We start from the raw sequence: 26,800 nt of genomic DNA on the forward strand, positions 1-26,800 counted from the left end.
ATCCCATTCCTTAGTAATAATTTCTGTAAACCTTTTAGGTATTGGAAAAACATCAGTACACACCGGCACTGCATAGTATTTATCCAGTCTACACAATTTCTCTCGAACTGCAATTGTATCACAGTCATTCAGAGCAGCTAAAACCTCCCTGAGTAACACGCGGAGGTGTTCAAGCTTAAATTTAAATGTAGAGATATCAGAATCAGGTTGCATCATCTTCCCTGAGTCAGAAACATCACCCACAGAAAGAAGCTCTCCTTCTTCAGCTTCTGCATATTGTGAGGCAGTATCAGACATAGCTCTTAAAGCGTCAGTATGCTCTGTATTTCGTCTAACTCCAGAGCTATCTTGCTTTCCTCTAAATTCAGGTAGTCTGGCTAATACCGCTGACAGTGTATTATCCATGACTGCCGCCATGTCTTGTAAAGTAAACGCTATGGGTGCCCTAGATGTACTTGGCGCCATTTGAGCGTGAGTCCCTTGAGCGGGAGTCAAAGGATCTGACACGTGGGGAGAGTTAGTCGGCATAACTTCCCCCTCGTCAGATTCCTCTGGTGATAAATTTTTAAAGACAGAATATGATCTTTATTGCTTAAAGTGAAATCAGTACATTTGGTACACATTCTAAGAGGGGGTTCCACCATGGCTTTTAAACATAATGAACAAGGAGTTTCCTCTATGTAAAACATGTTTGTACAGACTAGCAAGCTTGGAAAACACTTTAAATCAAGTTAACAAGCAAATATTATAAACGGTACTGTGCCTTTAAGAGAAACAAATTGTCAGAATTTGAAAAACAGTGAAAAAAGGCAGTAAATCAAACAACATTTGTACAGTGTGTATAATAAGCTAACAGAGCATTGCCCCCTCTTGCAAATGGATGATTAACCCCTTAGTTCAAAAAACGGATAAAAAAAACGATAGACGTTTTTTTAACAGTCACACCAAACTGCCACAGCCTTGCTGTGGGCCTACCTTCCCCAACAAACGATTTTGGAAAGCCTAAGAGCCCTTTAGAGATGTCCTATAGCATTCAGGGGACTCCTGGAGGAAGCTGGATGTCTCAGTCTGTAAAAGTTACTGCGCAAAAAAGCGCTAAATTAGGCCCCTCCCACTCATAGTAACACAGTGGAAAGCCTCAGGAAACTGTTTCTAGGCAAATTTAAGCCAGCCATGTGGAAAAAACTAGGCCCCAATAAAGTTTTATCACCAAAGTATATATAAAAACGTTTAAACATGCCAGCAAACGTTTTATATTGTAAATATAAAAGAGTATTACCTCAGAAAGTAAGCATGATACCAGTCGCTATTAAATCACTGTATTCAAGCTTACCTTACATAAATTTGGTATCAGCAGCATTTTCTAGCATTCACATCTTCTATAAAAAAATCTTAACGGCACATACCTCATAGCAGGATAACCTGCACGCCATTCCCCCGCTGAAGTTACCTCTCTCTTCAGTCATGTGTGAGAACAGCAATGGATCTTAGTTACAACCTGCTAATATCATAGAAATCACAGGCAGATTCTTCTATTTTTCTGCCTGGGACAAAATAGTACAACTCCGGTACCATTTAAAAATAACAAACTTTTGATTGAAGCAAGATAACAGCTACATTTCACCACTTTCCTCTTACTACCTCCATGCTTGTTGAGAGTTGCAAGAGAATGACTGGATATGGCAGTTAGGGGAGGAGCTATATAGCAGCTCTGCTGTGGGTGATCCTCTTGCAACTTCCTGTTGGGAAGGAGAATATCCCACAAGTAATAAATGATCCGTAGACTGGATACACCTTACAAGAGAAAAAGAATCCACAACCCAAATCAAAAAGTTTTAATCTTTATAATGAAAAAAACTGAAATTATAAGCAGAAGAATCAAACTGAAACAGCTGCCTGAAGAACTTTTCTACCAAAAACTGCTTCTGAAGAGGAGAAAACATCAAAATGGTAGAATTTAGTAAAAGTATGCAAAGAAGACCAAGTTGCTGCTTTGCAAATCTGATCAACAGAAGCTTCATTCTTAAAAGCCCAGGAAGTAGAAACTGACCTAGTAGAATGAGCTGTAATCCTCTGAGGCGGGGATTTACCCGACTCCATATAATCATGATGAGTCAAAAGCTTTAACCAAGACGCCAAAGAAATGGTAGAAGCCTTCTGACCTTTCCTAGAACCAGGAAAGATAACAAATAGACTAGAATAATATTTCAAAGCTCTAACCACGTCCAAAGAATGCAAAGATCTTTCCAAAGAATTCTTAGGATTAGGGCATAATGAAGGGACAACAATCTCTCTACTAATGTTGTTGGAATTCACAACTTTAGGTAAAAATGTAAATGAAGTCCGCAAAACCGCCTTATCCTGATGAAAAATCAGAAAAGGAGACTCACAAGAAAGAGCAGATAATTCAGAAACTCTGGCCAAAAGAAACAAAAGAAAGTAATTTAATGTCCAGAGAATGCATAGGCTCAAACGGAGGAGCCTGTAAAGCCCTCAAAACCAAATTAAGACTCCAAGGAGGAGAAATTGGCTTAATGACAGGCTTGATATGAACCAAAGCCTGTACAAAACAATGAATGTCAGGTAGATAAGCAATTTTTCTGTGAAACAGAACAGAAAGAGCAGAAATTTGTCCTTTCAAGGAACTTGCAGACAAACCCTTATCCAAACCATCCTGAAGAAACTGTAAAATTCTAGGAATTCTAAAAGAATGCCAAGAGAATTTATGAGAAGAACACCATGAAATGTAAGTCTTCCAAACTCGGTAGTAAATCTTTCTAGACACAGATTTGCGAGCCTGCAACATAGTATTAATCACTGAGTCAGAGAAACCTGTATGACTAAGCACTAAACGTTCAATCTCCATACCTTCAAATTTAATGATTTGAGATCCTGATGGAAAAATGGACCTTGAGATAGAAGGTCTGGCCTTAACGGAAGTGGCCAAGGTTGGCAACTGGACATCCGAACAAGATCCGCATAACAAAACCTGTGTGGCCATGCTGGAGCCACCAGCAGTACAAATGAATGCTCCATTATTATTTTGGAAATCACTCTTGGAAGAAGAACTAGAGGCGGAAAGATATAAGCAGGTTGATAATTCCAAGGAAGTGTCAACGCATCCACTGCTTCCGCCTGAGGATCCCTGGACCTGGACAGATACCTGGGAAGTTTCCTGTTTAGATGAGAAGTCATCAGATCTATTTCTGGAAGCCCCAACATCTGAACAATCTGAAGAAACACATCTGGGTGAAGAGACCATTCTCCCGGATATAAAGTCTGGCGACTGAGATAATCCGCTTACCAATTGTCTATACCTGGGATATGAACCGCAGAGATTAGACAAGAGCTGGATTCCGCCCATGCAAGTATCCGAGATACTTCTTTCATAGTTTGAGGACTGTGAGTCCCACCTTGATAATTGACATACGCCACGGTTGTGACATTGTCTGTCTGAAAACAAATAAACGGTTCTCTCTTCAGAAGAGGACAAAACTGAAGAGCTCTGAGAATCGCACGGAGTTTCAAAATATTGATTGGTAATCTCGCCTCTTGAGATTTCCAAACCTCCTGCGCTGTCAGAGATCCCCAGACAGCTCCCCAACCTGAAAGACTTGCATCTGTTGAAATCACAGTCCAGGTTGGACGAACAAAAGAGGCCCCCTGGACCAAACGGTGGTGATCTAACCACCAAGTCAGAGATAGTCGAATATTGGGATTTAAGGATATTAATTGTGATATCTTTGTATAATCCCTGCACCATTGGTTCAGCATACAAAGCTGAAGAGGTCACATGTGAAAACGAGCAAAGGGGATCGCGTCCAATGCTGCAGTCATGAGACCTAAAATCTCCATGCACATAGCTACTGAAGGGAATGACTGAGACTGAAGGTTCCGACAAGCTGAAACCAATTTCAGACGTCTTTTGTCTGTTAGAGACAAAGTCATGGATACTGAATCTATTTGGAATCCTAAAAAGGTTACCCTTGTCTGAGGAATCAAGGAACTTTTTGGCAAATTGATCCTCCAACCATGTCTTTGAAGAAACAACACTAGTTGATTTGTGTGAGATTCTGCAAAATGTAAAGACTGAGCAAGTACCAAGATATCGTCCAAATAAGGAAACACCGCAATACCCCGCTCTCTGATTACAGAGAGTAGGGCACCAAGAACCTTTGAAAAAATCCTTGGAGCTGTTGCTAGGCCAAAAGGAAGAGCAACAAATTGGTAATGCTTGTCTAGAAAAGAGAATCTCAGGAACTGATAATGATCTGGATGAATCGGAATATGAAGATAAGCATCCTGTAAGTCTATTGTGGACATATAATGCCCTTGCTGAACAAAAGGCAGAATAGTCCTTATAGTCACCATTTTGAATGTTGATATTCTTATATAACGATTCAAAATTTTTAGATCCAGAACTGGTCTGAAAGAATTCTCTTTCTTTGGAACAATGAACAGATTTGAATAAAACCCCAGACCCCGTTCCAGATATGGAACTGGCACAATTACCCCGGATAACTCCAGATCTGAAACACACTTCAGGAAAGCCTGAGCCTTTACTGGGTTCACTGGAATGCGTGAGAGAAAGAAACTTCTCACAGGCGGTCTTACCTTGAAACCTATTCTGTACCCTTGAGAAACAATGTTCTGAATCCAATGATTTTGGATTGAATTGATCCAAACATCCTTGAAAAATCGAAGTTTGCCCCCTACCAGCTGCGCTGGAATGAGGGCCGTACCTTCATGCGGACTTGGGGGCTGGTTTTGATTTTCTAAAAGGCTTAGATTTATTCCAGACTGGAAAAGGCTTCCAATTGGAAACCGTTCCTTTAGGGGAAGGGTCAGGTTTCTGTTCCTTATTCTGGCGAAAGGAACGAAAACGGTTAGCAGCCCTAAATTTACCCTTAGATTTTTTATCTTGAGGCAAAAAGGCTCCCTTCCCCCCAGTGACAGTTGAAATTATAGAATCCAACTGAGAACCAAATAATTTATTACCTTGGAAAGATAGAGATAGCAATGTTGACTTAGAAGTCATATCCGCATTCCAAGATTTAAGCCATAAAGCTCTTCTAGCAAAAATAGCTAAAGACATATACCTGACATCAATTCTAATGATATCAAAAATGGCATCACAAATTAAATTATTAGCATGTTGAATTAGCTTAATGCTATACACATTAGGATCTGGTACTTGCTGCGCTAAAGTTTCCAACCAAAAAGTTGAAGCTGCAGCAACATCAGCCAAAGAAATAGCAGGCCTAAGAAGATGACCTGAACATTAATAAGCCTTCCTTAGATAAGATTCAAGATTCCTATCTAAAGGATCTTTAAAAGAAGTACTATCTGCCATAGGAATAGTAGTACGCTTAGCAAGAGTAGAGATAGCCCCATCAACTTTGGGGATCTTTTCCCAAAACTCCAATCTATCAGTCGGCAAAGGGTACAGTCTCTTAAACCTTGAAGGAGTAAATGAAGTACCCAGACTATTCCATTCCCTAGAAATTACCTCTGAAATAGCATCAGGAACTGGAAAAACCTCTGGAATAACTACATGAGGTTTAAAAACTGAATTTAAACGTTTACTGGTTTTAATATCAAGAGGACTAGTCTCCTCCATATCTAATGCAATCAACACCTCTTTAATAAAGAACGAATATACTCCATTTTAAATAAATATGAAGTTTTGTCAGTGTCAATATCTGAGGCAGAATCTTCTGAACCAGATAGATCCTCATCAGAGATAGATAAATCAGAATGCTGTCGGCCATTTAAAAATTCATCGAATTTATGAGAAGACCTTTTACGTTTATTAGAAGGTGTTATAACAGACAGGGCCTTCTGAATAGAATTAGAAACAAATTCTCTCACATTAACAGGAATATCCTGAACATTAGATGTTGAAGGAACAACAACAGGTAATGGACTATTACTAATGGAAATATTGTCTGCGTTTGAAAGTTTATCATGACAACTAACACAAACTACAGCCGGAGGAACAGTTACCACAAGTTTACAACAAATGCACTTAGCTTTGGTAGAACCGACATCAGGCAGCAGCATTCCAGAAGTAGATTCTGATACAGGGTCAGATTGTGACATCTTGCAATATGTAATAGAAAAAAGAACATATAAAGCAAAATTATCAATTTCCTTATATGACAGTTTCAGGAATGGGAAAAAATGCAAACAGAATAAGCCTCTGGAAACCAGAAGCAAAAATACATGAAGACTTAAATAATGTCAAAAGTCTGGCGCCAAGTATGACGCCCACAACTGACAAAATATTTTTGGCGCCAAAAACGTCTGCAACAAACATGAGCGTTATAGATGACGCAACTACGTGAAAATTTTCGGCGCCAAGACGCCGGAAATTATGAAAATACGTCAACAAACGTAATTCTCGCACCAAAAATGACGCAATAAATTATAGCATTTTGCGCACCCACGAGCCTAACAGCCCGCAATTTGGAAAAAAAAGTCAATTTTGAAAAATTTCAGTTAAGAATTTTTTTTTTATATATGTGCATTTCCCAAAATGAAACTGACAGTCTGTAAAAAAGGAAATATACTGATAAACCTGAATCATGGCAAAAATAAGTACAAACATTATATTTAGAACTTTACATTTAAAGTGCCAAACCATAGCTAAGAGTGTCTTAAATAAAGGAAAACATACTTACCAAAAGACACTCATCTACATAAAGTAGATAGCCAAACCAGTACTGAAACGAGAATAAGCAGAGGTAATGGTATTATAAGAGTATATCGTCGATCTGAAAAGGGAGGTAGGAGATGAATCTCTACGACCGATAACAGAGAACCTATGAAATAGATCCCTGTTAGGATGACCATTGCATTCAATAGGTAATACTCCCTTCACATCTCTCTGTCATTCACTGCACTCTGAGAGGAACCGGGCTTCAGCATGCTGAGAAGTGCATATCAACATAGAAATCTAGCACAAACTTACTTCACCACCTCCATAGTAGACAAAGTTTGTAAAACTGAATTGTGGGTGTGGTGGGGGGTGTATTTATAGGCATTTTGAGGTTTGGGAAACTTTGCCCCTCCTGGTAGGAATGTATATCCCATACGTCACTAGCTCATGGACTCTTGCCAATAACATGAAAGAAAACCCCTGGAGAAACCACAGGAGGTTTAAAAACAGCATTTAAACGTTTATTAGACTGAACATCAATAGGACTTGTTACCTCAATATCCAAAGTAATTAACACTTCTTTTAATAAAGAACGCATATACTCTATTTTAAATAAATAAGTAGATTTGTCAGTGTCAATGTCTGAGGAAGGATCTTCTGTATCAGATAGATCCTCATCAGAAGAGGATAAATTATTATGTTGTTGGTCATTTGAAATTTCATCAACTAAATGAGAAGTTTTAAAAGACCTTTTACGTTTATTAGAAGGTGGAAATGCAGACAAAGCCTTCATAATAGAATCAGAAACAAATTATTTAACCCCTTAATGACCACAGCACTTTCCATTTTCTGTCCGTTTGGGACCAAGGCTATTTTTCTCTTACTCATTTACTGTACCCACGCATATTACATACCGTTTTTCTCGCCATTAAATGGACTTTCTAAAGATACCATTATTTTCATCATATCTTATAATTTACTATAAAAAAAATATAAAATATGAGGAAAAATTGAAAAAAAAAAAACACTTTTTCTAACTTTGACCCCCAAAATCTAGTTTCTAAATTTTGTCCTGAGATTAGAAATAGCCAATGTTTACATGTTCTTTGCTTTTTTTGCAAGTTATAGGGCCTTAAATACAAGTAGCACTTTGCTATTTCCAAACCATTTTTTTTTTTTTCAAAATTAGCACTAGTTACATTAGAACATTGATATCTTTCAGGAATCTCTGAATATCCATTGACATGTATATATATTTTTTTTAGTAGACAACCTAAAGTATTGATCTAGGCCCATTTTGGTATATTTCATGCCACCATTTCACCGCCAAATGCGATCAAATAAAAAAAAATCGTTCACTTTTTCACAAACTTTAGGTTTCTCACTGAAATTATTTACAAACAGCTTGTGCAATTATGGCACAAATGGTTGTAAATTCTTCTCTGGGATCCCCTGTTCAGAAATAGCAGACTTATATGGCTTTGGTGTTGCTTTTTGGTAATTAGAATGCCACTGCGCACCACACGTGTATTATGCCCAGCAGTGAATGGGGTTAATTAGGGAGCTTTTTGGGGTAATTTTAGCTTTAGTGTAGTGTAGTAGACAACCCCAAGTATTGATCTAGGCCCATTTTGGTATATTTCATGCCATCATTTCACCGCCAAATGCGATCAAATTAAAAAAAAACGTTAAATTTTTCACAATTTTAGGTTTCTTACTGAAATCATTTACAAACAGCTTGTGCAGTTATGGCACAAATGGTTGTAAATGCTTCTCTGCGATCCCCTTTGTTCAGAAATAGCAGACATATATGGCTTTGGCGTTGCTTTTTGGTATTTAGAAGGCCGCTAAATGCCGCTGCGCATCACACGGGTATTATGGCTAGCAGTGAAGGGGTTAATTAGGTAGCTTCTAGGGAGCTTGCAGGCTTAATATTAGATTTAGTGTAGAGCTCAGCCTCCCACCTGAAACATCAGACCCCCTGATCCCTCCCAAACAGCTCTCTTCCCTCCCCCACCCCACAATTGTCCCCGCCATCTTAAGTACTGGCAGAAAGTCTGCCAGTACTAAAATAAAAGCTATATATATATTTTTTTTAAAGCATATTTACATATGTTGCCGTGTACGATCCCCCCTTAGCCCCCAACCTCACTGATCCCCCCCCAAACAGCTCTATAACCCTCCCACTCTAACTTAATGGGTGCCATCTTGGGTACTGGCTGTACCCAGTTTAGAAGAAAAAATGTTTTTTTTTTACATTTTTTAAACTTTTCTGTAGTGTAGCTTCCCCCCACACAAAACCAACCCCCCACCCCTCCACGATCTCTTTTTGTGCTTTTGCACAAACATGATGAGGCCACTTTTTACTTAAAACATTTTCCGTAGTGTAGCGGTTTCCACGCGCGCGCGCCCCCCGACGGTCCCGCCCCCCTTGACGTCACACGGCACACCGATGGCCGCCCACCCGCCTCCCACCCACCAACGATACCGGCCATCGATGTCCGGTGCAGAGAGGGCCACAGAGTGGCTCTCTCTGCATCGGATGGCCATGTAAGGTTATTGCAGGATGCCTCCATATCGAGGCATCACTGCAATAACCGGAAAGCAGCTGGAAGCGAGTAGGATCGCTTCCAGCTGCTTTCCACACCGAGGACGTGCAGGGTACGTCCTCAGGCGTTAACTGCCTTTTTTTTTTTTTGAGAACGTACCCTGCACGTCCTCGGTCATTAAGGGGTTAAAATTTACAGGTATATCATGCACATTAGAAGTTGAAGGAACTGCAACTGGCAATGTACTATTACTGATGGAAACACTATCTGCATGTAAAAGTTTATCATGACAACTATTACAAATGACATTCGGTGGAATAATTTCTACAATTTTACAACAAATGCACTTAGCTTTGGTAGAACCGATGTCAGGCAATGTTCCAGCAGAAACTTCTGAGACAGAATCAGATTGGGACATCTTGCACAATGTAAGAGAAAAAAACAACATATAAAGCAAAATTATCTATTTCCTTATATGACAGTTTCAGGAATGGGAAAAAATGCAATAGCATAGGCCTCTGAAAGCAAAAAGCAAGAGGCAAACATAAAAGGGGTATTGAAATAATGAAAAAGTTTGGCGCCAAGTACGACGCACAACGTAAAGTAAACTCTTTTTTGGCGCCAAAAAATAACCGGAAATGACACACTTGCGTCACTAATGACGCCGCCGTGTCAAAGGTCTCGGCGTCACGTATGACGCCGGAAATGACAAAGTTGCGTCATAAACGTAATTTTTCCGCGACAAAAATTTCTCGTGCCAAGAATGATGCAATAAAGTTTAGCAATTGACGCACCCGCGGCCTAATACCCACAATTGCAAGAAGTAGTCAATTGAAAAAAGACTAAACCCTAGGTAAGAAAAAAATTTCTTAAAATGTTTACATTCCCCAAATATGAAACTGACAGTCTGCAGAAGGAAATACATGAACCTGACTCATGGCAAATATAAGTACAATACATATATTTAGAACTTTATATAAATACATAAAGTGCCAAATCATAGCTGAGAGTGTCTTAAGTAATGAAAGCCTACTTACCAAAAGACACCCATCCACATATAGCAGATAGCCAAACCAGTATTAAAACAGTTATTAGTAGAGGTAATGGTAAATTGAGAGTATATCGTCGATCTGAAAAGGGAGGTAGGAGATTAATCTCTACGACCAATAACAGAGAACCTATGAAATAAACCCCCGTTAGGGAAATCATCGTATTCAAATAAGTGATACTCCCATCACGTCCCTCTGACATTCGCTGTAATTTGAGAGGAATCGGGCTTCAACAATGCTGAGAAGCGCATATCAACGTAGAAATCATAGCACAAACTTACTTCACCACCTCCATAGGAGGCAAAGTTTGTAAAACTGAATTGTGGGTGTGGTGAGGGGTGTATTTATAGGCATTTTGAGGTTTGGGAAACTTTGCCCCTCTTGGTAGGATTGTATATCCCATATGTCACTAGCTCATGGACTCTTGCCAATTACATGAAAGAAACCTGGTCTATCCCACTCCTTAGTAACAATTTCCAAAATCCTCTTAGGGACCGGAAAAACATCAGCGTAGGCAGGAACCTCTAGGAATCTGTCCATTTTACACAATTTCTCTGGAACTACAATAGGGTCACAATCATCCAGAGTCGCTAAAACCTCCCGAGCAATAAGCGGAGGTGTTCTAATTTAAATTTAAAAGCTGTCATATCTGAATCTGTCTGAGGGAACATATTTCCTGAATCAGAAATCTCTCCCTCAGACAGCAAATCCCTCACTTCAGAACATTGTGAGGGTACATCGGATATGGCTAATAAAGCGTCAGAGGGCTCAGCGTTTGTTCTCACACCAGACCTACTGCGCTTCCCCCACAACCCAGGCAGCTTAGATAAAACCTCTGTGAGGGTAGTATTCATAACTGCGGCCATATCTTGCAGGGTGAAAGAATTAGACGCACTAGAAGTACTTGGCGTCGCTTTTGCGGGCGTTAACGGTTGTGACACTTGGGGAGAATTAGATGGCAAAACCGGATTCTATTCTGACAGAATCATCCTGCGACATACTTTTAGTAGCTAAAATATGCTCTTTACAATTTATTAACCTTTCAGTGCATGAGGGACACATTCTAAGTGGAGGTTCCACAATGGCTTCTAAACATATTGAACATTGACTTTCCTCAATGTCAGACATGTTGAACAGGCTAGTAATGACTACAAACAAGCATGAAAACACTTTCTTTAGTGAAAAAAATAATCTTAAAAAACAGTACTGCGTCTTTAAGAGAAAAAAAGCATACACGTTCTGCAAAACAGTCTAAATATACACCAAATTTTTCAAAATTTTGTATGTAGACACAATATAGGTAGTTAATATTGCACAACAAAAATTTTAACAATTAACCCCTTAATTTGCAAACCGGATCAAAAATAGGCCCAGATCCGGAAAAAAAAACCCTCTCAGCACCTTGCCACAGCCCTGCTGTGGCCCTACCTACCCTCAGGGATCAAAAATGTGGGGTAAAAGCTTCGATTTGGCCCAAAACATACACCAGGGGCCTCAGGAGTTAGAGCTTGCTGTTTGCTGATCAAACTAACTGCGCATCTAAGGCGCGAAAATAGGCCCGCCCATCTCACTCAATGTCTCCACAGCCTTACAGACCTGCACCAGAGCGGTTATAACTAGCCATGTGGGTTCTGAGACCCAAAAGTTAAGCCATGTGTGCCCTTAATAAAGCTGCCCAAAACATTATTGCCCACAAAAACGTTAAAAAAACTCCCCAGTCAAAAAACGTTTGCTACCAAAAATTTGCAATTCAGTGTCAACCATATTTGTAATTGGCCCCATATGCAAGCTAAGTAATGCCCTTCTTTTAGCTCTAGGATTACTGCTTACCCTTACCCTCCTGGGTATAATGTCAGCCTTTCTGAAATACACAGTCTCTCCAGAAAAATATGACTGAACATACCTCATTACTGCATAGCATGAAACCGTTCCTCACACTGAAGTTTCCTGTACTCCTCAGCCTCTGTGGGAACAGCAATGGATCTTAGTTACAAATGCTAAGATCATCATCCTCCAGGCAGCAGTCTTCATCCATCTGCTGCCTGAGAGTAAATAGTACACACTGGTAGCATTTAAAATAACAAACTCTTGCTTGAAGAAATTAAAAACTAATATTTTATCACCTCTTTCACTTTACCCTTCCTAGTACTTAGTGTAGGCAAAGAGAATGACTGGGGGGTGGAGCTAAGGGAGGAGCTATATAGACAGCTCTGCTGTGGTGCTCTTTGCCACTTCCTGTTAGCAGGAGGATAATATCCCAGAAGTAAAGGATGAATCCGTGGACTCGTCTTACCTTTATAGAAGAAATTAGCATATTAATGATGGCTGTGCGCTCTATCGCATGAGTATTTCAAATTAAGTAAATCACATTCACATTAAGAATCAATATTTTTTTAAATTGTAGGCCACTGTTTTAAGCTTGTGCAAAAAAACTTGTATGTTAATTAATCACGCAAGACCAGAGCGTGACGTCGGTCAACAGAAGAGGAGTGCTCCAACATACATGTGCAAAAGGATAGATCATTAACTTTACTCCTATCCAGCGTTGTCAATATAACTTAAAGGGATATAAAACAGTATGAACTAACATAAGTTTCTAAATATATAATGCAGCCAAAGCTTACCAGCAAAACTTTTTTATCCCCTTTATTTCAGGCATAATTTTTTTTAGAGCAAGCTCCCCCTGGGCATTTCCATATATGGAAGATGCTATCCAGGTCATAGCTTCTGTAGAATGCACATGCACGGTAGGGGGCAGAGTCACATGACATCTGATTAAAGCAGTGCACAGTATAATGCTGAAGTTTTCACAAAGCATGTGACATTAGCCCTATGGAAACAAACAAGCCTCTTGGCAACAAACAATAGCAGTACCTGCTGTCCCTCCTCAACCCCCCCCTCACTTGCATAAGTAATTATCCTCACATGCACACTTTGTTATATGATAGCACAAGGATTGGACTAGGACACTGGTAAGAGGTGGGTCAGGCTAGACTTGGCAACATTAAAGTTTAAGTAATTTTGCATATTTTTTTAATGTTATTAAAATTGTACACTCCCCCCCCCACCCACACACACACACACTGTTTTACCCTTTTATAATATGCACATAACTCAAACTGTTTTATGGCACTTTAATTATGCTCGTTTATCCAGAGGTGATGGGTGACAAATTGCTTCTATTACAAAATGTGCTCCATTGCTTGCTCTGTATTGATGCTTAAAGGGACAGTCAACACCAGAATTAGTTGTTGTTTTAAAAGATAGATAATCCCTTTATTATCAATTCCCCAATTTTGCATAACCAATACAGTTATAATTATACATGTTTTACCTCTGTAATTACCTTGTATCTAAGCCTCAGCAGACTGCCCCATTATTTCAGTTCTTTTGACTTGCATTTTAGCCAATCAGAGCTGACTCCATGGTAAATTCACGTGCATGAGCTCAATGTTATCTATATGAAACACGTGAACTAATGCCCTCTAGTGGTGAAAAACTATCAAAATGCATTTATATTAGAGGCGGCCTTCAAGGACTAATACATTAGCATATGAACCTCCTAGGTTTAGCTTTCAACTAAGAATACCAAGAGAACAAATCAAAATTGGTGATAAAAGTAAATTGGAAAGTTGTTTAAAATGACATGTCCTATTTGAATCATTAAAGTTTTTTTTGGACTTGACTGTCCCTTTAAGCTGCGCCTGCCAATTCAACCTAATCATGTGAGCGCTATGAGTGTGATGTAGGTGGTTAGTTCAGAAATCCATTGCACATGCGTTGGTTTTGTGACTTATCGTACAACAGAGAACCCAGGTTGCCCACCTTGATTGGTCTATACAAATTAGACCCATGGGTTTGTAAATCAGCTTGTTTTGTTTATATAAAATTGCGGCACAACTACATCATACTGAAAATGGAAGGTATTTAGGCATAATAAGTGTTAATATTGACTTTGGGAATGATGAAATAAAAATATTAATGTTTCTTTTCCCTTTAAAAAATTGCTTTATTCACTAGGTAATCAACACATTGCAATTGAGCTGGTGCTTTAGTGTAACTGTCTAATTTGGCCTGCCAGTAATTTATTCTAGTAATTTCTATTCCTGCTGAAGAGACTACTACAAGAAACAAAATGAAAGGCTATATTCCAAAGATCAATTCAACTTAAAGGGACAGTATACACTCATTTTCATATAACTGCATGTAATAGACACTACTATAAAGAATAAGATGCACAGATACTGATATAAAAATCCAGTATAAAATGGTTTAAAAACTTACTTAGAAGATCTCAGTTTAGCTCTGTTGAAAAGGTAGTTGGAAAGCCCATTGTAAGTGGGAAATAAGACCCTCCCCCCCCTCCCCCTTCTTTTGCATATGAAAAGACACTTTACACAAACAGAAGCAAGCTGGAGAAGGTAGCTGACGGTATTCAAATAAAACTTTGTGGCTTGGTTAGGAGTCTGAAAATCAGAGCAATGCTATTTAAAAATAAGCAAAATTATACATTTTTTTTTTTAAAGGGACATTCAACACTGCCTACAACATTAATCTATGTTGAAAAACTATAAATAAAGATCAAGCTGCAACGTGCCCCCTTTCTCTTACTTCCTGCCTTCACTGTTAAATCGTCTACGATAACTTCAAAATTGGTGTCCTAACATGGCTTCCTAACTCCCCCCACCGTGACGTATTCAGCTTCTTTTTCAAACCAGCAGCCAATGATAGCCCATTCCTCGGACTGAAATCCAAGCGCGTTCACGGCCGTTAGCGCATGCGCGATACACCAGGAACACTAAAAGCGGAACCATAATAAGCCAAGTTGTTTCCGTTCCGCTTATATTACGCATAGTACTCTATTTCGTTCTATTAGGTAAAACCCGATCCGATATGCAGCGTCGCCCGCAAATGCCGGCGACGCTGAATTTTGCGCTGGTTTGGTATCCTATATACGGCGTAACCTAGAAGTTGCGCCCGTATATTTCTGCCGTCGCCCGTAGTTTTTTGGGCCATAGGCAGGTATACCAAACCCGCGCAGTTTGGTATCCAATATACAGCGTAAGGACTTACGTGGCGAAAATGGAGAAATCTTACTCCATTTTCACCTCGCCACAAAAAGCAGCCATAGTAAGCCTTACGCTGTCTATTGGAGCCCCGTAACTCCCTAAACTACCTGCCAAATAAACCTAACACCTAACGCATGCGCAATGTCTATCTACCTGTCAACCGCGACCTGCTAAATAAAACCTAACACCTAACGCATGCGCAATGTCTATCTACCTGTCAACCGCTATCCTCCGCCGCAATCCCTAATAAAATATTTAACCCTTAAACCGCCGCCCCCTACATTAACTACCCCCTAATGTGATCCCCCTACACCGTCGCCAACTATATTAAACTACCCCCTAAAGTGAGCCCCTTACACCGCCGCCATCTACCTTACCTACCCCCTAAAGTGAGCCCCTTACACCGCCGCCATCTACCTTACCTACCCCCTAAAGTGAGCTCCTACCCCGCCGCCATTTATTTTAAAATTAACCCCTAATTTAATCCCCCTGCCCCGCCGCCACCTATATTAAATTATTTAACCCCTAAAATACTAAACTATCCCTACCACTAAACCTAAGTCTAACCCTACAAATAGCCCTGAAAAGGGCTTTTTGCGTGACATTACCCCAAAGTAAACTGCTCTTTTGCCAGCCCTTAAAAGGGCTTTTTGCGGGGCATGCCCCAACGAAATCTGCTCTTTTACCAGCCCTTAAAAGGGCTTTTGGCGGGGCTTTGTCACAAAGTAAACTGCTCTTTTGCCTACAATCTAAATCCCCCTACACCGCTGCCACCTATAATAAATGTATTAACCCCTAATCTAATCCCCCTACACCGCCGCCAGCTATATTAAACACATTAACCCCTAATCTAACCCCCCTACAAACTACACCGCCGCCAGCTATATTAACTATATTAAACCTAATTATATTAGGGTTAATATAATTATTATATATATTAACTATATTAACCCTAATTATATTAGGGATAATATAGTTAATATCGTTATTATATTATATATATATATATATATATATATATATATATTTTAAGTATAATAACCCTATCTATCTCTAACATCCCTAACTAAATTCTTATTAAAATAGATCTAATTAATATTAATATTATTAATGAAAATATTCCTATTTAAATCTAAATACTTACCTATAAAATAAACCCTAAGATAGCTACAATGTAATTAATAATTACATTGTAGCTATTTTAGGGTTTATATTTATTTTACAGGTAACTTGTTATTTATTTTAACTAGGTATAATAGCTATTAAATAGTTAATAACTATTTAATAGCTACCCAGTTAAAATAATTACCAATTTACCTGTAAAATAAATCCTAACCTAAGTTACAAATACACCTACACTATCAATAAATTAAACTACAAATATCTAAACTAACTAACAATTAAATAAACTAAACTACAAAAAATAAAAAAAAGATTACAAGATTTTTAAGCTAATTACACCTATTCTAAGCCCCCTAATAAAATAATAAAGCCACCCAAAATAAAAAAAATTCCCTACCCTATTCTAAATTAAAAAAGTTCAAAGCCCTTTTACCTTACCAGCCCTTAAAAGGGCCTTTTGCGGGGCATGCCCCAAAGAAAACTGCTCTTTTGCCTGAAAAAAAAAACACAATACCACCCCCCAACATTACAACCCACCACCCACATACCCCTAATCTAACCCAAACCCCCCTTAAATAAACCTAACACTACCCCCCTGAAGATCTCCCTACCTTGTCTTCACCCAACCGGGCCGAACTCCTCATCCGATCCGGGCGATGTCTTTATCCAAGCGGCAGCAAAGTCTTCTTCCATCAAGCGGCATCTTCCATCAAGCGGCATCTTCAATCTTCGCTCCTCCTCCACGGAGCATCCATCCCGGCCGACGACTGAACGACGAATGAGGTACCTTTAAATGACGTCATTCAAGATGGCGTCCGTTGAATTCCGATCAGCCAATCAGATTTTTCTACCTTAATTCCGATTGGCTGATAGAATCCTATCAGCCAATCGGAATTCGATGGACGCCATCTTGGATGACGTCATTTAAAGGTATCTCATTCGTTGTTCAGTCGTCGGCCGGGATGGATGCTCCGGAGGAGGATGAGCGAAGATTGAAGATGCCGCTTGATGGAAGATGCCGCCGGATGGAAGAAGACTTTGCTGCCGCTTGGATAAAGACATCGCCTGGATCGGATGAGGAGTTCGGCTCGGTTGGGTGAAGACAAGGTAGGGAGATCTTCAGGGGGGTAGTGTTAGGTTTATTTAAGGGGGGTTTGGGTTAGATTAGGGGTATGTGGGTGGTGGGTTGTAATGTTGGGGGGTGGTATTGTGTTTTTTTTCAGGCAAAAGAGCAGTTTCTTTGGGGCATGCCCCGCAAAAGGCCCTTTTAAGGGCTGGTAAGGTAAAAGAGCTTTGAACTTTTTAAATTTAGAATAGGGTAGGGAATTTTTTTTATTTTGGGGGGCTTTATTATTTTATTAGGGGGCTTAGAATAGGTGTAATTAGCTTAAAAATCTTGTAATCTTTTTTTTTGTAATTTAGTGTTTGTTTGTTTTTGTAATTTAGTTTAGTTTATTTAATTGTATTTTAGTTTAGATATTTGTCGTTTAATTTATTGATAGTGTAGGTGTATTTGTAACTTAGGTTAGGATTTATTTTACAGGTAAATTGGTAATTATTTTAACTGGGTAGCTATTAAATAGTTATTAACTATTTAATAGCTATTGTACCTAGTTAAAATAAATACCAAGTTACCTGTAAAATAAATATAAACCCTAAAATAGCTACAATGTAATTATTAATTACATTGTAGCTATCTTAGGGTTTATTTTATAGGTAAGTATTTAGATTTAAATAGGAATATTTTCATTAATAATATTAATATTAGATTTATTTTAATAAGAGTTTAGTTAGGGATGTTAGAGTTAGACAGGGTTATTATACTTAATATATATATAATATAATAACGATATTAACTATATTAACCCTAATATAATTAGGGTTAATATAGTTAATATATATAATATAATAATTATATTAACCCTAATATAATTAGGGTTAATATAGCTGGCGGCGGTGCAGGGGGATTAGATTAGGGGTTAATGTGTTTAATATAGGCTGCGGCGGGGTAGGGAGGATTAGGGGTTAACACATTTATTATAGGTGGCAGCTGTGTAGGGGGATTTAGATTAGAGGCAAAAGAGCTGATTACTTTGTGACAAAGCCCCGCCAAAAGCCCTTTTAAGGGCTGGTAAAAGAGCAGTTTTCTTTGGGGCATGCCCCGCAAAAAGCCCTTTTAAGGGCAGGCAAAAGAGCAGTTTACTTTGGGGTAATGTCACGCAAAAAGCCCTTTTCAGGGCTATTTGTAGGGTTAGACTTAGGTTTAGTGGTAGGGATAGTTTAGTATTTTAGGGGTTAAATAATTTAATATAGGTGGCGGCGGGGTAGGGGGGATTAAATTAGGGGTTAATAATTTTAAAATAGATGGCGGCGGGGTAGGAGCTCACTTTAGGGGGTAGGTAAGGTAGATGGCGGCGGTGTAAGGGGCTCACTTTAGGGGTAGTTTAATATAGTTGGCGACGGTGTACAGGGATCACATTAGGGGGTAGTTAATGTAGGGGGCGGCGGTTTAGGGGTTACATATTTTATTAGGGATTGCGGCGGAGGATCGCGGTTGACAGGTAGATAGACATTGCGCATGCGTTAGGTTTTATTTAGCAGATCGCGGTTGACAGGTAGATAGACATTGCGCATGCGTTAGGTGTTAGGTTTATTTGGCAGGTAGTTTAGGGATTTACGGGGCTCCAAAAGACAGCGTAAGGCTTACTACGGCTGCTTTTTGTGGCGAGGTGAAAATGGAGTAAGATTTCTCCATTTTCGCCACGTAAGTCCTTACACTGTATATTGGATACCAAACTGCGCGGGTTTGGTATACCTGCCTATGGCAGAAATATACGGGCGTAACTTCTATGTTACGCCGTATATAGGATACCAAACCAGCGCAAAATTCAGCGTCGCCGGCATTTGCGGGCGACGCTGCATATCGGATCGGGCCCTTGATGCGGATAGGGGTTTTACCTAATAGAACGAAGTAGAGTATTATGCAGTAATATAAGCGGAACGGAAACAAATTGGCTTATTATGGTTCCGCTTTTAGTGTTCCTATTGTATCGCGCATGCGCTAACGGCCGTGAACGCGCTTTGCATTTTAGTAGGAGAGATGGGATATCACTGGCAGCTAGTTTGAAGAAGAAGCTCTATACGTCACGGTGGGGGGAGTTAAGCAGCCATATTAGGACACCAATTTTGAAGTTATCGTAGACGATTCAACAGTGAAGGCAGGAAGTAAGAGAAAGGGGGCACGTTGCAGCTTGATCTTTATTTATAGTTTTTCAACATAGATTAATGTTGTGGGCAGTGTTGAATGTCCCTTTAAAAAACTTTATGGGCTTTATAAATAGATCATCTACAAAACATTTATGCAAAGAAAACATGAGTGTATAATGGCCCTTTAATGGCACAAAAGCAGGCAAAGGCATTGCAAAACCAAAACGTCAGAATTCTACCTTCAACAGAAGGTTCTCAAATTTTTCAAACCTACAAATGGAAAACTGGAAATGTGTTCCCATAATGTCCTAGAGATGGAACTTCTCTACCTCTCAATAATCAATATAGTGGTAATCACAGCCTATACATTTTCAAGCTAAAGAGGTTGATGGTTAGAAAAACAAAACACACACACACCATTCTGGAAAGATAGAGCGTAAAGTAAATAAAGCTGTTACAATAATTTTGTCAATAACAATAGAGAATTGATCAATCAATGGAGGCCCATTTAGTTACAAAGAAAGCTAAAGTAATGAAGAACTGTACTACCAAGGCACTACTACTATTACTAAGGTACTGCAAGGACTCATCATCAAGAAAAAGCATAATATTGAGCAGAAGAAAAGTTTCTCTTGCTTTTCTACTTTTAAATTGTTCCTTCCATTTTTACTGGAACCAAAACCTGTGCCCTTAAATTCAGTTTGACAAGAAATAAACTTATACTTGTCTCATGTGTCAATAACCCCATTTCACTTCACCATGAACAAATGATTTAAAGTTAGAGAACATTTCTTCTGAAGATACCTCGAAAGTCAACTTCACATGTTTATAGGAGTGACTGGGCCAGAATATAGTGAAAAGGAAAGCTTGCGAGACCAAAGGGACAGATAAGATGGTAATTCTGAAAGATAATAATTGAAATGTGAACCCTTAAACTTAATTTGCACTAATTAGAACATTTATTTGTATTCACTTTAGCTTCTTAGTGCTTCACTAAGGTGTAAGGTTTTTGACATTTAAACGTTGAAAATCAAAGTTTACTTAAAAAAATAAAATAAAAATCAATATCTATAAGACAGCTGAAAGCTTCCAGCTGCACTTGGATTATCCCACCACACAGGCAGCCCCATGCCTGAGAAGCAATGCATAAAATATATGTTTTACCATTAATAATTCAAAAGCATTCCTGTAACTACTCATAATGAGCACACAAAGAGTGGGGATTAAAGTGCTAGGATGAAATAAAGAATACTGGAAAACATAAATGGGTAAAACAAATGACAAAAAAATGTATTAGATAAAAAGAAAATGGTAGGAAACATTCATTACTATATACAAACAGAACACTTGTAATTAGGAATTAATCAAAGTATACCCTTTTCCCAAAAGTGAACTCCAGATGTACAGTTCTATAACCACAGATAAACAAAAAATAAAAACAGATGCAATAAAAAAATAAAAATGACAGTCCTTTTGCTCACCTGTCTTTCTCAGGGGGAAATCATCCTTTGAGTCATACATTCCCAGCATGGGGTGATTGTATGAGGCAGATACGCCACCCTGAGGAGGTGGACTCTGATCCAGAGAGCTGTGCTGGGTCTTCCTGCAGGACAGAATGAAAAGTGAAACCGTAATATAAATACATCACAATCCAAGCAAGTACCTAGACTTATCAAATACAGCTACACGCTAAGCAGACATGGCCTAAGTAACGTAAAAACAACTCAGGGTTATATAGATATTAAACTTGTCAAGTAACTGGAAATTTGCCATAAACTGAATCAATTTCTTCACTTTCATAGAAACAGCACAAGTCTAGGCTAATCAATATACAAAGCTTATTATCTCACACACTTGTTCTAGGCTCAAAAGAAGTTTCATAAAAAACAAATTCAAAATCCGGGCAGATGAAGAAGAGAAAGGACATGATACAACGCATTGACACAGGCCTAAAAATCCTGATCGGAGGTTAAAGTATAGTGAAATGCTAGGAACAGTTGAGTTATAAAGCTTAAAGGGACATTATACACTCATTTTTTCTTTGCATAAATGTTTTGTAGATGATTTATATAGCCCATAAAGTTTTTGTTTTTTTTATATGTAGTTTTACATTTTAAATAACATTGCTCTGATTTTCAGACTCCTAACCAAGCCCCAAAGTTTTATGAGAATACCGTCAGATACCTACTCCAGCTTGCTCCTATTTGTGTAAAGAGTCTTTTCACATGCAAAAGAAGGGGGAGGGTCTTATTTCCCACTTGCAGTGGGCTTTCTAGCTACCTTTTCAACAGGGCTAAACTGAGAGCTTCCAAGTAAGTTTTTAAACAGTTTTATACTGGATTTTTATATCAGTATCTGTGCATCTTATTCTTTATAGTAGTGTCTATTACATGCGGTTTTATGAATATTAGTGTATACTGTCCCTTTAATCAAGGCCAGAGACCGATGTTTGTAGACCTCAGGTGGGAACAAAAAAAGAAGGGGGGGGGGGGGAAACGTATTGCACAGAAGCAATAGCAAGCATATAAATTCACCTCTCTGGGCCTAGCATAGACAGAAAAGTTAACTTAATGGCCCACAAATTGAAATATGACATTACATGAAGATTAAGTAATGGATCCCATGCAACAGAACAATGGGAATGTGTGAAATAAGCCAACAATGCACACAGGAACAATTGCAATATATATCTTGGAAGGCCAAATAATTGCTATGATAAGAAAAATAGTCTATGTATGCTGTGTGTTCTTAATGTCAAGAGAATTATGTTAGTATTTTCATGAAGATCCTGAAAGCAGTAAGCTCAAAGACAAAACAATGGAAATTAAATAAGCAAATAAGTAATTGCAGGTAGTAATCCAGTAAGAATCTTTATTATTTAAAGGGACAGTCAACACCAGGATTTTTGTTGTTTAAAAAGATAGATAATCCCTTTATTACCCATTCCCCAGTTTTGCAAAACCAACACTGTTATATTAATACACTTTTTACTTCTGTGACTAACTTGTATCTAAGCATCTTCTGACCGCCCCTAATCACATGACTTTTAGTTATCTATTGACTTGCATTTTAGCCAATTAGTGCAGTGTCTGCCACTAGCGTGATCACAATGCTATCTATATGGCCTACATGAGCTTGCTCTCCCCTGCTGTGAAAAGCAAATAAAATAGAGGCGGCCTTCAAGGGCTTAGAAATTATCATATATGCTTTCCTAGGCTTGCTTTCAACTAGAATACCAAGAGAACAAAGCAAAATTGTTGATAAAAGTAAATTGAAAAGTTGTTTAAAATGACATGCCCTATTTGAAAAATGAAAGTTTTTTTGGACTTGACTGTCCCTTTAATGATTGCATTAAAAGCAAATACACCATAATCAATGTTTCTTGCACAATATCTTGGAGCTTTTTAGTTTTTCATTGTAACCATAGAATATTTAAGGACTCCTCCAACGCTAAGATATTTCTGGAAAAACAGAATTTATGCTTACCTGATAAATTACTTTCTCTTACGGTGTATTCAGTCCACGGATTCATCCTTACTTGTGGGATATTCTCAATCCCTACAGGAAGTGGCAAAGAGAGCACACAGCAAAGCTGTCCATATAGCTCCCCTCAGGCTCCGTCCCCCCAGTCATTCGACCGACGGTTAGGAGAAAAGGAGAACCATAGGGTGCAGTGGTGACTGTAGTTATTTTAAATTAAATTTGAACCTGACTTAAATGTCAGGGCGGGCCGTGGACTGAATACACCGTAAGAGAAAGTAATTTATCAGGTAAGCATAAATTCTGTTTTCTCTTACTTGGTGTATTCAGTCCACGGATTCATCCTTACTTGTGGGATACCAATACCAAAGCTTTTAGGACACGGATGAAGGGAGGGAACAAGTCAGGTCACCTAAACGGAAGGCACCACTGCTTGCAAAACCTTTCTCCCAAAAATAGCCTCCGAAGAAGCAAAAGTATTGAATTTGTAAAATTTGGCGAATGTATGCAGTGAAGACCAAGTCGCTGCCTTACAAATCTGTTCAACAGAAGCCTCATTCTTGAAAGCCCATGTGGAAGCCACAGCTCTGGTGGAATGAGCTGTAATTCGTTCGGGAGGCTGCTGTCCAGCAGTCTCATAAGCCAATCGGATGATGCTTTTCAGCCAAAAGGAAAGAGGTAGCAGTCGCTTTCTGACCTCTCCTCTTACCAGAATAGACGACAAACAAGGATGATGTTTATCTGAAATCTTTAGTTGCTTTTAAATAGAATTTTAAAGCACGAACCACGTCAAGATTGTGTAAAAGTCGTTCCTTCCTAGAAACTGGATTAGGACACAGAGAAGGAACAATAATTTCCTGGTTAATATTCTTATTAGAAACCACTTTTGGAAGAAAACCAGGTTTGGTACGCAAAACAACCTTATCTGCATGGAACACCAGATAGGGTGAATCACACTGCAAAGCAGACAATTCAGAAACTCTGCGAGCAGAAGAAATGAATACTAAAAACAAAACTTTCCAAGATAATAACTTAATATCTATGGAATGTAAAGGTTCAAACGGAACCCCTTGAAGAACTGAAAGAACTAAATTTAGACTCCAAAATGTTTATCGGGAGAAGAGATTCTTCCCGAGACCATAGACCCTGAGCCTTCAGGGAGTTCCAGACCGCACCCCAGCCTAACAGACTGGCATCGGTCGTGACAATGATCCACTCCGGTCTGCGGAAACTCATCCCCTGAGACAGGTGATCTTGAGACAACCACCAGAGAAGAGAGTCTCTGGTTTTCTGGTCCATTTGTATTTGAGGAGATAAATCTGCGTAATCCCCATTCCACTGCTTGAGCATGCACAGTTGCAGTGGTCTGAGATGAATTCGGGCAAAAGGGACTACGTCCATTGCCGCCACCATTAAACCAATTACCTCCATGCACTGAGCCACAGAAGGCCGAGGAATGGAAAAGAGCTCGGCAGGTGTTCAGAAAGATTTTCATTTCTACCGAGTCTTTAAGTGTTCCCAGGAAGAGAACCCTTGTAAGAGGGGACAGAGAACTTTTTTCTACGTTCACCTTCCACCCGTGAGACCTTAGAAAGGCCAGAACAATGTCCGTATGAGCCTTGGCTATGTGGAAAGACGACGCCTGTATTAATATGTCGTCTAGGTAAGGTGCTACTGCAATGCCCCGTGGTCTTAGCACCGCCAGAAGGGACCCTAGCACCTTTGTGAAAATTCTGGGAGCGGTGGCCAACCCGAAAGGAAGGGCCACAAACTGGTAATGTTTGTCCAGAAAGGCGAACCTTAGGAACTGATGGTGATCTTTGTGGATAGGAATATGTAGGTACGCATCCTTTAGATCCACGGTAGTCATATATTGACCTTCCTGGATCATCGGCAAGATTGTCCGAATGGTTTCCATCTTGAAAGACGGAACTCTGAGGAATTTGTTTAGAATCTTTAGATCCAGGATTGGCCTGAAAGTTCCCTCCTTTTTGGGAACTACGAACAGGTTTGAGTAAAAGCCCAGTCCTTGTTCTGCAATTGGAACTGGGTGTATTACTCTCATTTTTAGGAGATCTTCTACACAGCGTAAGAACGCCTGTTTCTTTGTTTGGTCTGAAGACAAACGAGAAATGTGGAACCTTCCCCTTGGGGGAGAATCCTTGAATTCTAGAAGGTACCCCTGAGCAACTATTTCTAATGTCCAGGGATTCGGAACGTCTCTTGCCCAAGCCTGAGCAAAGAGAGAAAGTCTGCCCCCTACTAGATCCGGTCCCGGATCGGGGGCTACCCCTTCATGCTGTCTTGGTAGCAGGAGCAGGCTTCTTGGCCTGTTTACCCTTATTCCAGCCCTGCAAGGGTTTCCAGGTTGCTTTGGGCTGGAAAGCATTATCTTGCTTTGCGACAGCAGAGGTTGCAGCAGGTCCGCTCCTGAAGTTGCGAAAGGAGCGAAAATTAACCTTGTTTTTAGCCTTAAATGGCCTATCTTGTGGAAGGGCATGGCCCTTGCCCCCAGTGATATCTGAAATAATTTCTTTCAGCTCTGGGCCGAAAAGGGTCTTCCCCTTGAAGGGAATATTTAACAGTTTTGTTTTGGACGACACATCCGCCGACCATGACTTGAGCCAAAGCGCTCTTCGCGCCATGATGGCAAAACCTGAGTTTTTCGCCGCTAGTTTAGCTAACTGGAGAGCGGCATCAGTGATAAAAGAATTAGCCAGCTTTAGAGCATGAATTCTATCCATGACCTCATCGTATGAAGTCTCCCTCTGGAGCGACTCCTCCAGGGCCTCGAACCAAAAAGCCGCTGCAGTAGTTACAGGAATAATGCAGGCAATTGGTTGAAGCAGAAAACCTTGCTGAACAAAAATTTTCTTCAGCAACCCTTCCAATTTTTTATCCATAGGATCTTTGAAAGCACAATTGTCCTCTATTGGTATAGTTGTACGCTTAGCAAGTGTTGAAACAGCCCCCTCTACCTTAGGGACCGTCTGCCACTCGTCCCGCCTGGGGTCATTTATGGGGAACATTTTCTTAAAGATAGGGGGGGGGAACAAAGGGTACCCCTGGTCTCTCCCACTCCCTTGTCACAATATCCGCCACCCTCTTTGGGAACGGAAATGCTTCAGTGTATACAGGGACCTCTAAAAACCTGTCCATCTTACACAATTTTTCTGGGACCACCATGGGGTCACAATCATCCAGCGTAGCTAAAACCTCCTTAAGCAGGACGCGGAGGTGTTCCAGCTTAAATTTAAACGCTAAGGAATCTGAATCTGCCCGCTGAGAAACTTTTCCTGTATCAGAAATTTCTCCCTCAGACAGACCTTCCCTCACTGCTACTTCTGAGTTTTGTGAGGGTACTACAGATAAATTATCCAAAGCATCTGATTGCTCATCCTCTGTATTTAAAACTGAGCTATCGCGCTTTCTTGGAAAAACTTGCAGTTTGGATAAAAATGCTGCAAGGGAATTATCCATTACTGCTGCTAATTGTTGCAAAGTAATAGGGGCCAATGCGCTAGAGGTACTAGGCATCGCTTGTGCGGGCGTAACTGGTGTCGACACATGGGGAGAGGAAGAAGGACTATCCTCATTACCCTCTGTTAAAGAATCATCTTGGGCTACATTTTTAAGTGTCACTAGATGGTCTTTAAAATGCTT

The 26,800-nt window shown here is 39.6% G+C and overlaps 1 protein-coding gene across 1 annotated transcript in view; it reads right to left on the reverse strand.

The window, feature by feature from the left end:
* Positions 1-26,800, reverse strand: part of HDAC4 (histone deacetylase 4) — a gene marked incomplete in the record, with an annotated part of 933,145 nt that overhangs the window by 362,184 nt on the left and 544,161 nt on the right. The window contains 1 exon segment of the mRNA XM_053698885.1: positions 21,139-21,260. Within this exon segment, the coding sequence (XP_053554860.1) occupies positions 21,139-21,260 (122 nt within the window).

Source organism: Bombina bombina, chromosome 1 (assembly GCF_027579735.1).
Source record: "Bombina bombina isolate aBomBom1 chromosome 1, aBomBom1.pri, whole genome shotgun sequence".
In the NCBI taxonomy this organism is placed as follows: domain Eukaryota; kingdom Metazoa; phylum Chordata; class Amphibia; order Anura; family Bombinatoridae; genus Bombina; species Bombina bombina.